The sequence below is a fragment of the Acomys russatus genome, chromosome 6, assembly GCF_903995435.1.
Source record: "Acomys russatus chromosome 6, mAcoRus1.1, whole genome shotgun sequence".
In the NCBI taxonomy this organism is placed as follows: domain Eukaryota; kingdom Metazoa; phylum Chordata; class Mammalia; order Rodentia; family Muridae; genus Acomys; species Acomys russatus.
Window position 1 is genome coordinate 44,151,142 of NC_067142.1, and position 12,772 is coordinate 44,163,913.

General features: G+C 34.1%; 1 protein-coding gene across 2 annotated transcripts in view; it reads left to right on the plus strand.

Moving 5' to 3' along the window:
• Brinp3 (BMP/retinoic acid inducible neural specific 3) overlaps positions 1 to 12,772 on the plus strand; it is a 391,753-nt gene that overhangs the window by 194,235 nt on the left and 184,746 nt on the right. For both annotated transcript variants that reach the window (XM_051147531.1, XM_051147532.1), the window contains exon 3: positions 2,236 to 2,426. In XM_051147531.1, coding sequence (XP_051003488.1) covers positions 2,236 to 2,426 — 191 coding nt within the window. The remainder of the gene's footprint in view (positions 1 to 2,235; positions 2,427 to 12,772) is intronic.

Here is a 12,772-nt window from a genome sequence, read left to right on the forward strand (position 1 = left end):
ATATTTTACCTAATTTTATTGTCTCCAGGTCCAGTTGTCACAATAACAGCTATAAAAACTTATAGCTACAACATTTTAATTGGTTAGCAACTGTTTTGTAAAGATATAATTTGAAGAGTGAGGATATTTCCATATTGTTGTTTAACAAATAACTTTACAAAGTTTTTACTACATCTTGTTAACATATTGTCCATAACAAGATGAATAGTTTATTTAAAATTGTCTCATTATAAAGTATTTAAATGCATATTTCTATACTCTACTGTACTGTGTGTGTAACATGAATACATTCAAGCAAATTTTTGTAGAAGAAGCTTTTATAATTTAAAATTATAAACATCAACTCAAGCTTAGACAGCTGAAAAGTCTGTGTGTGTATGTGTGTTAAAGTATTATAATACATTCAATTGTTAAGGGCTGTGTGCTTAATAAAGGACAGCAAATTAAATAGATTTTGAAGAGAATATATATAATTATATAGAGAACAGCTTTCTTCACAGTGTGGTTCCTTGAATGGCAGCAATAAGATTTTTCTTTCTTATTCAGCAATAAAGAAGAATAGAATTATGCAATATCAGAAAAATGAATCATGTTAAAGAAAATATATGTGGAATTTATGTTTAAAAGAAAAGAGACATGGGGAGTATTTGAGAAGAGAAAGGCAAGTAGGACAGACTGGAACCAAAAAAGGGTAAACAAAGATGAAAATGATCAAATTATTCACACATATAAAAACTGAATAATGAAGTTCCACTGTGCACATAATCAACACACAATACTAACTTTTTATTTTAAAATATATAATGTTATTTTCACCTTACATGCAGTTAACCAGTAACTTGAAAGAGAATTTGTTAGTATCTTCAACAACTTCTGAGCCTAAGAGCACTTACTAAGGCAAAGGTGTTTAAGGCCTTTTAGATGATCTAATAGCGTGTAGTAAGATTTCCTCAAGGAATGAAGGAGTAAGTTAATTTCTGTTCAGGACAAAGACTTCTCTATATTCCTTAGTGAATCTGACCTTGCAATTAGTTTTCCAAAATTAGGTGTTTTTAATTCCCAAAGTGTGTCACATTTGCTAAATATGTGCAGTTAGGATTACCCAGATCTGACCCCTTAGTCCTAGAAGTATCTAGAGTGTCCCTCATTAGTCTGTGTAAAGCCTTGCCCTACTTCTCTTTATCAAGCAGCCCTTTCTCCTTTGAGAATTGCTTTACATACTGCCTTTCCAGACCTGGCTTCCATGGCAATTAATTAAAAAAAAAACAGGACAGCCCCACAGTAAGATTGGCTGTCAGTACAAGTGGGCTGTGCAGTTCTCAGAACATGTTATTTGAACATTCCATATATTTCTCTTTATTTGTTTTAATCATTTAGAAATTCTTCTAGATAGTAAAATCCTTGAAGATTGGCAATATGGCTGCATGGTTCGTCTTGACGATATATCTTTACTCATGCATTTTTACATGGCATATTGTATGCATTATGCAAGAAATACATATACAAAATTAGAATACTATGGATAATCTGATATACGTTTACCAGGTTTGCAATCACATTTTTCTGAAGTTAATGTTGACTTAACTGAAGCTAAATAAGTCATTCTTTTAAATTATGCATTGTAATGTCCTCACATGGAATATCTGTAATTTGAAAAACTCATCTATAAAGTTATGTATCTTAAAAAATTATTTACGTTTATTTTGAGGATTGAACACTTTGTGTATAATGAATTTTATAAAGATGAACCTAAAATAATCAGAAATTCAGTTGTTCATGTTGATGACTTAAAAATTCCTACAATTCTGAATATTCCTCAACTATTAAAATTCTGTATTCTAAAATGAATGAAAAATATATCTTGGGAGTGATTTTAACAATTTTAATTTTTACTAAGATTGTTACAGTATATTATCTTTGTTTTTAATGCTTCTTTCTCCTATTTAATAATGACATTCATTTTCTTCAAAAGGAAGTAATGCTAATGAATATGCATGTCCTTAGGAAAAACTGTCAGTTCAATTTCAGAGCATATTGTTATCCCTCTGAGTTGGGTTTAAGTAAGAATTTGAGTGAACTGAATTACAGATGTGGGCTCTTCTACCTATAGCTCCTGGCACATTACTACCCGCTGCAGTCACTGTAATGGGTGACATAAACCTAACTCCCAAGTGAATTTTTAAATGAACATACTTAGATTGTGCAGTTTTGAATAAAAATAAATTTGCTTTTCAGGGAGTTTGGCCGTTGGAAGGTAAATAACCTTGCAGTTGAGAGAAGAAATTTCCTTGGTTCTCCTCTGCCTCTTGCCCCCGAGTTCTTCCGCAACATAAGGCTTTTGGGACGCCGGCCTACTCTTCAGCAGATCACAGAAAATCTTATCAAGAAATATGGGACTCATTTCTTGCTATCTGCTACTCTGGGAGGTAGGAATCTTTGAAAGTATATGTACTTCTGTTTGCCTGCGAGTAAAATCGTATATTCACTGCAGAGGATCACTTAACCCATATCATTGGCGTCGACTCCGTTCAGTATAAAAATGTTGATGAGGTAATCACATCACCTTCTGTAATATAACACTCATTAAAAGATGAGAGTGTTACTTAGTTTCTTCCACAAGCTGCGTAGAGGCCAAATACACATGAAATGTATTTATAGTTGTGACAGTCTCTAATACAAAGTGATATAGAAAATCATGTTTAAAAAATAAATAGTTTAAATGCAGGTTAGAATCATCATTATTTGTAACAGAGGAAAGAAATGATTTCCTAGAGTAAGTGGTAAACTTCTATAACATTTTAAAAACTACTATTTTAGTAGTTTGTGCCTGACCTATGTTTTGTGGAAGGAGAAAATTTTAAAAGTAGATTATTAATATTAAAATGATTAAGACTTTAACTTATTCCTTAGGTTAGTGAGATTCAGAAATCTATTATTAAGCATGGTGAAGCAGTACTTATCACAGTTCTTAGAATTCATCAGTTTGAACAATCCTGAAAGATGTTTAAGGAGATAATAAGTAAGAAGTAAAACATGGTATGGTCATAAAATGTTTTTTCAGTCTTCCAAATCTCTAGATGTGAGTATAGCCATGACGTCCTTAAGCTCTGCGTATTCCAAAGAATGTACGCTTCAAACAGACAGTGGTCTTTCTGGTTCTATGGTGAGACTGATTGTAAAATTTGGAAAAGGTTCTCTATGAATTCACAAAAGGCAGCAGGGCTGATATTGTCAATGCTGTGGAAGACTGATTCTTCATGGTTCTCAGCACTTGGATCAGCCATTCCTTTCTCTGACCTTCCAAACTAGTCTATCAGAGAATCAGGCAGATAATTTTATCAGAGTACATATTATAAATTCTGTCTTCACCTCGTAGATGTGATAACTTAAAGCAAGTCATCACATATATAAAAGTCTCCAAAATTTATCATAGTATAATTCTGTGTTTCATCCTTCCTGCAGTATATTTGATATTTTGAGCCAATATATGATCCCTCTCTTAGTGGGAATCACAAATTTGGCACTTACCATAAAAATCTAAGTTTGCTATGGTTTATGAATCCCAAATTATGGCTCGAGTGTTAGCTTTTATGTCAAGCATTGTATAACTATCTCAGAGACTTTCCTGGTTAGCTGAGAATACAGTGAAACCTAATTTTTCTGGACTATGTTATTATCATATTTTGCCTTATTCATAAAATTTATACTTATTCTAATTTACTTGGTTTATTTTTGAATGACTAGTAACCTCTTTTCTGCATATTCTCAAAAACAGAGACCTTGACTGTGTGTTATCTTTTCTCTATGTGATTATAGTAGCTTTTGTTATAAGGTAGGCTTTGTTAAATTATGTGTTCATTATATATGAAATTATACCAGGAGACCAAGTTTGCCTAGTGTTGTAAAAATAGTAAAATTTTGTAAAGATTATAGAAGATAACCAAGTTATAATACTGAATGAAAAGAAATTCTTTTTTAAAAGACTGAAATTGAGCCTTGTGTGGTAGTGCACACTGTTAATCCCAGCTCTTGGGGGACAGAGGCAGGCAGATCTCATTGAGTTTGAGGCAAGCCTTGTCTACAAAGTGAGCCCAGTACAGCCAAGGTTACACAGAGGAAACAAAACAAAACAAAGGAATAACCAAAAGCAAAACCAAAACAAAACAAAATTTTAAAAAATCTGAAATTGGTGAATTTACAAAGATTCATAATTGAAGAGAATCAGGGTCCTAGCAATAGGCAGGTATGTTAAGCATGATCAGATTGGAGAGTGATAAGCCCTCTCACATGTAAAAGATGTCAGCCAACCATATCATGTCATGACACTAAACGTGCAGCATGAAGAACTGTATGTGGATGCAACTTATCCATTTCCTCCTTATTAGGTGAGTATTAAGAAAACAGCAGACAAAGACACCAAATTTGTGCTATATGGTATCCAAGCATGAAGCTATTTAATCCACTGATGACAATAATTTAATTAAATCGAAGCAATCAAAAGACAATTTAAAGACCAGAAGGAGCAGCATTTCTAGAATCTTCTTTCTACTTAAATCAATTTAAGACTCAATGAAATCCCTGTCCCACTATCATGCTATTATTAATAGATATGAAAACTCAATGTTAAAATTTGTATGGAAGCATAAGAAAACATACCAAATATAAAAAGCAATTTTTACAGTTTGAACGACAATAAACAGGAAGGGATACAGCACCCTAATGCAAGATATAGTTCAATGTTGTGGTGATTAATGACCATTTTTTGTTCTCTCAGGATTATACATATTTAATTTATGTGAAAGTCCTATTCAAACATCCCCTTAAGGCAGTTGAAATGGAATCAGTATTCTAATTTTCTGATCACAGATTCACTCTTGAATTTAAAGATCATGGCCTGTTCTATTCCAATGTTTTTCACTAAATCTTACCTGTAGATTCCTCAAAATCTTCATTGGGTAGAGTTGATAACTTAGCTGTAGCAAATGAAAATATTAAATAGGTTAAGTATCTTCACCAGGACACTAAACTCTTACCAATTCTAAACAAGTTGTAGGTGCTGTGACTAAACTTAGATTGTCTTTTTTCTTTTTACCTCCATTTTCTTCATATGTTTTATCCAATAAAGCATGAAGCTATTATATTCTGTTTTCAAGGAAATATGAGATTCATAGTAGCTAACTTATAAATTTCTCTCTGTAATGGAGAAAACAAGATATTCTGTGACAAAAAACAAATTCAAATAGTACCTATTCTCAAATTTAGCTTTACAGAATTTACTAGGAGGAAAACATTACCCCAAAGGGTCAAATCACAACCAAAACTACATAAGAAATAGATAAATACACGATCGAAAAATCACAACCTCACACTCGCGACTGTAACCAACAGCAAAAATGAAGAGACTTAATAGTCATTGGTCATTAATATCTCTCAAGATCAATGGTCTCAATTCTCCAATAAAAAGACACAAACTAACTGAATGGATGTATAAGCATGACCTAACATTCTTTTGCATTCAAGAAACACATCTCACACACAAGGACAGACATTACCTCAGAGTAAAAGGTTGGAGAAAAATATTTCAAACAAATGGTCACAAGAAGTGAGCTGGTGTAGCCATTTTAATATCTAATAAAATAGACTTTCAACCACAATTAATCAAAAGAGACAAGAAGGATACTTCATACTCATCAAAGGTAAAGTCAAGCAAGAAGACATCACAATTTTGAACATCTATGCACCTAATACAAGGGCACACTCACTTGTAAAAGAACTATTAACAAAGCTTAAATCACTCATCGATCCCCACACATTAATAGTAGGAGTCTTCAACACCCCACTTTCACTGAAGGATAGGTCTTTGAATCAGAAACTAAGCTGGGAAATAATTTCATTAACCAACATCATGAATCAAATGGATGTAACAGATAGCTACAGATGTTTCACCCAAATGCAAAGAGTTATACCTTCTTCTCAGCACCCCATGGAATGCTCTCTAAAATTGATCACATAGTAGGTCACAAAGCAAGCCTTAACAGATGTGAGAGATTTAAATAATACCTTATATCCTATCAGATCACCATGGTCTAAGGCTGGACTTCAAAAACAATAGAAATAACAAAAAGCCTACCCACACATGGAAACTAAACAACTCTCTACTTAATGACACCTGGGTCATGGAAGAAATAAAGGAGGAAATAAAGGACTTCCTGAAATTCGATGAAAATGAAGGAACAACATACCCAAATTTGTGGGACACAATGAAAGCGGTGATAAGAGGAAAATTCATAGCACCAAATGCCTTTAGAAAGGAAATGGAGACATCCCACACAAACAACTTAATGACACATCTGGCAGCCCTAGGAAAAAAAGAAGCAGAAACACTCAAGAGAAGTAGACATCTAGGAATAATCAAACTCGGGGCTGAAATCAATAAGTTAGAAACAAAGAGAACAATTCAAAGAATCAACAAAACCAGGAGTTGATTCTTTGAGAAAATCAACAAGATAGACAAACCGTTAGCCAAACTAACTAAAAGACAGAGAAACACTATCCATATCAACAAAATCAAAAAAGAAAAGGGAGACATAGCAACAGACACTGAAGAAACACCAAAAAAATAATAAGAACCTATTTTAAAGGCATTTACCACAAAAATTGAAAATCAAAGGGAAATGGACAATTTTCTGGACCGATTCCATTTTCCAAAATTGAATCAAGATCAGATAATCAAATTAAATAGCCCTATTTTGCCTATAGAAATAGAAGCAATCATTGATAGTCTCCCGAACAGAAAAAGCCCAGGGCCAGATGACTTCAGCTCAGAATTCTACCAGACCTTCAAAGAGGAGCTAATACTGATATTCTTCAAACTACTCCAGAAGATAGAAATGAATGGAACATTACCAAATTCTTTCTATGAGGCCAAAGTCACCTTGATACCTAAACTCCACATAGACCAAACAACAAAAAAAGAAAATTTCAGACCAATTTCTCTTATGAACATTGATGCAAAAATACTCACTAAAATACTCGCAAAATGAATACAAGAACATATCAAAGACATCATTCACCATGACCAGGTAGGTTTCATTCAAGGCATGCAGGGATGGTTTAACATATGAAAATCAATCAATGTAATCCACCATATAAACAAACTGAAAGAGAAAAACTACATGATCATCTCCTTAGATGAAGAAAGAGCATTTGACAAAAATCCAACACCCATTCATGTTTAAAGTTTTGGAGAGATCAGGAATAGAAGGCATATGCCTAAATATAATAAAGACTATATACAGCATTCAAATAGCCAATATCAAGTTAAATGGAGAGATACTCAAGGAAATTCCTCTAAAATTGAGGACCAGACCAGGCTGCCCACTTTCTCCATATCTCTTCAATATAGTTCTTTAAGTTCTAGCCAGAGCAATAAGAAATCAAAAGGAGATCAAAGGGATCCAAATGGGAAAGGAAGAAGTCAAATTATCCCTCTTGCAGATGATATGATAGTGTATGTAAGTGACCCACAAAATTCCACCAGAGATCTTCTACAGCTGATAAACACCTTCAGTAAATTGACTGGATACAAAATTAACTCAAAAAAGTCAGTGGCTTTCCTATATACCAATGACAAACATGCAGAGGAAGAAATTAGGAAATGTACAGCCTTTACGATAGCCACAAGCAATATAAAATATCTAGAAGTAACTCTAACCAAGCAAGTGAAGAACTTACTTGGAAAAAACTTTGAATCTCTGAAGAAAGAGATTGAAGATGACATCAGAAGATGGAGGGATCTAACTTGTTTGTGGATCAGGAGAATTAACATAATAAAAATGGCCATCTTACCAAAAGCAATGTACAGACTCAATGCAATCCCTATCAAAATACCTACAAAATATTTTGAAGACATTGATAGATCAATTCTCAACTTCATATGGAGAAACAAAAAGCCTAGATTAGCAAAACCATTCTATACAATAAAAGATCCACTGGATGATTCTCCATACCTGATCTCTAGCTGTACTATAAAGCAACAGTAATTAAAACAGCATGGTACTGGCACAGAAATAGGCTGGTGGATCAAGGAATCCACATACCTTTGGTCACTTGGCTTTTGGCATAGAAGCCAAATCTATTCAATGGAAAAATGATAGCCTCTTCAACAAATGGTGCTGGTCTAACTGGATGTCTACATGTAGAAAAATGCAATTAGACCCATATTTGTCACCATGCACAAATCTCGTGTCCAAGTGTATTAAAGACCTCAACATAAAACCAGAGACATTAATCCAGTTAGAGGAAAAAAGTGGGGAAGAGCCTGGAATACATTGACTCAGGAGATAATTTCCTGAACAGAACACCAGCAGCCCAGGCCTTAAGGTCAACAATTAATAAATGGGACCTCATGAGGCTGAGTAGCTTCTGTAAGGCAGGAGACACTGTCAAAAGAACAAAGTGACAGCCTAGAGACTGGGAAAAGATCTTCACCAACCCTACATTTGACAAAGGTCTAATATCCAAACTATATAAAGAACTCAAGAAATTAAACACCACCAAACCAAATAACCCAATTGAGAAATGGGGCTCAGAACTGAACAGAGAATTCTCAAGAGAGGAATATCAAATTGGCTGAGAAACATTTAAAGAAATGCTCAGTGTTGTTAGTCATCAGAGAAATGCAAATCAAATTGACACTGAGATTCCATCTTACACCCTTCAGAATGGTTAAAATCAAAAACTCAAGTCACAGCACATGCTGCTGAGGATGTGGAGAAAGAGGAACACTCCTTCATTGCTGGTCAGAATGCACACTTGTACAATCACTTTGGAAATCTATCTGGCGCTTTCTCAGAAAAATGGGAATAGGGCTTCCTCAAGACCCAGCTATCCCATTCCTTGGAATATACCCCAAAATGCTCCACCACACAACAGTACCATATGCTCAACAATGTTCATATCTGCCTTATTCATAATAGCCAAAACATGGAAACAGACTAAGTGTCCCTCAGTAGAAGAATGGATAAAGAAACTGTGGTAAATTTACACTATGGAATACTAATCAGCTATTGAAAACAAGGAATTCCCAACATTTGTGGACAAATGGATTGAACTAGAAATGATCATAATGAGTGAGTTAACCCAGAAGCAAAAAGACTCAAATGGTATATATTGACTTATATCTGCACACTAGCCCAAGAGGCCTGTCCCATGAAAGTCTTCATGTACCAAGAAATTGGGTCAGAGATGAGGACATCCTATTTGGACTTTAGGTGAGAGAATCATGGGAGAACGGGGAAAGAGAAGGATCCAGAGGGTCCTAGAATCCTACAAGAAGAACATTATGACATGCGGATCTGGGTCCAGGGGTCCTGCTCAAACTATGGTATCAGCCAAGAACAGTATAGGCAGTAAACTTCGAACCCCTACCCAGATCTAGGCGATGGATAGGAAATTTTCCACAGGTGAGTGGAGAGTGGGGTCTGACTTTCATGTGAACTGTGGTGCTCCATTTTTGACCATGTCCCCTTGATGGGGAGGCCTAATGGCACTCAGAGGAAGGATAACAGGTCACCAAGAAGAGACTTGATACCCTAAGAGCGTATACAGGGGGAGGAGGTGCCCCTCAGTTCCAGACATAGGGGAGGGCAGTAGGGGGAAAGTGGGTGGGAGGGGGAATGGGATGACACAAGGAATGGACTAACAATTGAGAGGTAATATTAATAAATTAATACACTATTTAAAAAAAAGTATTTCTCTCTGTGCCATTTCTTCTCAATTCCTTTCCCTCATAAAGCACTCAAATAGTTAAAAATGCAGCATGTTCAAGATTCATATATAAGCAAACATTTTTGTCCAGCAAGGAAAAGGTATTATAATCATTTCAGAAAAAGCAAAATGCAAAATATTCACAAAAAGTAATAATTTGGAAAAATATTTTATAATATTTACAGTCAACAGTTAAGAACTGAAAGGAAGTAAGTGAAAGATATGTTTTCCAGAGTTCATTAAAGCATCATGTCATCGACTTAGGTATAAAATCTAAAAATCCATTTGAAGCCTTTAATAGAATATTTTATGATATAAAAAGCTGTTGATTCAATTATTTTCCTTTAGAGAAAAATCCACTGTAAAAAATATTCAGCATGTATCATTTTTCCTGTGTGTTTGATTTTTATTGCTTCCACACTGTTTATCAATGCAATAATGCTATTTGCTATTACTTTGAACAATGATATCTAAACTCCATCACTGCTTAAATTTCTAATATAGACCATTCGATGAAAAAAATCAATGTAGAAAAATATTACACTGCTTGGATGTATTGATTTACAGGTATTGAATATATTTCTTGATTACTTTGTTACCCTTTTCATTAGACTATAATACATAAAAATAGAGTATATAGAGCAGAGATTGAGGGAATTTCCAACCAATGACTCATCCAAGACAAAACTCACCCCATGAGAGAGAGCCCACTGATGCTACTGCTAAGGTCACTCAGCTATGCTTGCAGACAGAAGCCTAGCAGACTTGTCCTCTGAGAGGCTCCACCCAGCAGACATTTGAAACTGATGCTGAGACTCACAGCCATATATTGGGCAATGTGTAGGGAGTATTGTGGAAATATGAAGGGAAGAAAAAAAGGACCTGGAGGTGACAGGAGCTCCATAAGAAGACAAAAGAACCAACTAACTAGGTCCCAGAGGGGCCTGCTTAGACTGAAGCACCAACCAAGGATGACGCATAGACTGCACCTAGGCCTCCTACACAGATATAGCCAATGGGCACCTCAGGCTTCGTGTGGGACCTTTAGTAAGGGAAACAGTGATGTCTTTGATATGGACTCTGTTATCAGCTCTTTGATCATTTCCCCCTCTAGGGACTCACTTGCCAGGCCACACAGGAAGAGGACCCAGTCAGTTCTGCTGTGACTTGATGAACTGGGGTAGATGGGACAGGGGAAGGACAGTGGAGGAGAGAGAGGGAGGGTGGGGCTGGAAGTAGAGGAGGGATGGGCTATGGAAAGGATGTAAAATGAATTTATACAGTCAGAAGAAAGAATGCATCTCTGTAATGTATTTGGAAAAAAATAAAATATTGATTTCATTCAGATTTTTGGACTCACCATGATAGGAAAGATATATTCTTCAAGGTTGCCAAATACAAATAGATAAAACACTATGAATGAATGTAACATTAATATATCTCCTGATTATTTGTTGTTCTTCTTGCTATATGTAGTTTATTTTATATATGTGTAATAATATAAATGTATATAATAAAACTTATTTTAAACTAGAAATAAGAGAACAAAGCGATGGTCCTAATATAGAAAGAATTGATTTAATTAGAGAGACAGTAACTTAAAATAGTATTATATTTGATTACTTGTTTCAAGTCCTCATCCACAACAATAAAAATATTTTTGTCAAATATTTACTATAAAATTATTATATCATATATGAATAGTAATTTTAATATATCTAATTGAAATTTTCTGAATTTAGTGATTTATCCAGTCATTCAGAGTAGCACTGGAAAGATTCAATTTCTTTTATCCTCTTACATTTTTTAAGAGGTAAGAAAACCAATGACTGTTGGCTCTTCCTACATCTCCCCTGTTAATCATACACTTGCTCCTGAGCTATTTCCACCACAAGCCTTTATTTTACTGGGTGGCAATTTTGTGAAATAAATAAAACAAATGAGTTAAAGAAAAAAATATATTAAAATTCATTCCCATCCCTTCCTTCCTCTCTCTCTCTCTCTCTCTCTGTATGTGTGAATGTAAATATATGTTCTATCAGAGGTCAGATAAAAGTGGTCCATCTTTGTAGCAGTTTGAGTTGCCTGACACAGGTGCTGGGAGACAATGTCAGATCCTCAGGAAGAGTAAAAATCCTTATTCCTCACTAGGCAATCTATCTGCCCTCCTCCAATTATTTTTCTAACAGATATATTTTTAACAGATTAAATTTAATCTTACAAACGAATGTGTTGTTCCTCAATACTTCAAAACAACTTTTATTAATTTTTGTTCTGTATAATGCATAAAATAATTTCCTGTACAAACAGGGCTGTGAATGTACATAATCAATAAATGCCATAATTAAATATATAACAGATAACATTATATTCTTTGTACGTTGCAAGTGCTAACAATTTTTTCTCAAAAAAATTTTGTGAGAATGCATTTAGTTATAGTTTACCATATTGTAAAAACTTCATTTTATAAAGTACTTAATTTTTCTTGAAAATAGACAATATATTATTCAAAGCTGAAATTAAGACACATATATGTGATGTCAATAATAATATTATTAACAGAATAAATATTTATAACATATTAATACTGTTCAAAATGAAGTGTGAGTACTAACATCAGTATAATAGCTCACTTTGCTTGAGTATTTAAAATATTTTATTCTATGCATTTTTAAGGAAAAGAAAGTAAAACTAGTAAAATAAAGTGTTAATAGACTATTTATTAGTGTTTCTTTTCTATTTTTACAATCAATATGCCGGAAAACTTAAATATTCTTATTTAATTTCAGAAAGTCAATTCTCACTTCATTCCTTGTGAATATGTTTTGTACAAAATATCCACACCATAATTCCTTGTCGTATGACACCTTTCTGCAATCAATTAACACCTGTCACCATCTTCTAAGTGGATCCCTTCTTTGGAAGTGTAAATCTCTTTTACTATACTTAAAAAATAACATATTTGAAGAAGCAAGTAATTGAATATAAAACATATCTTAAAGCT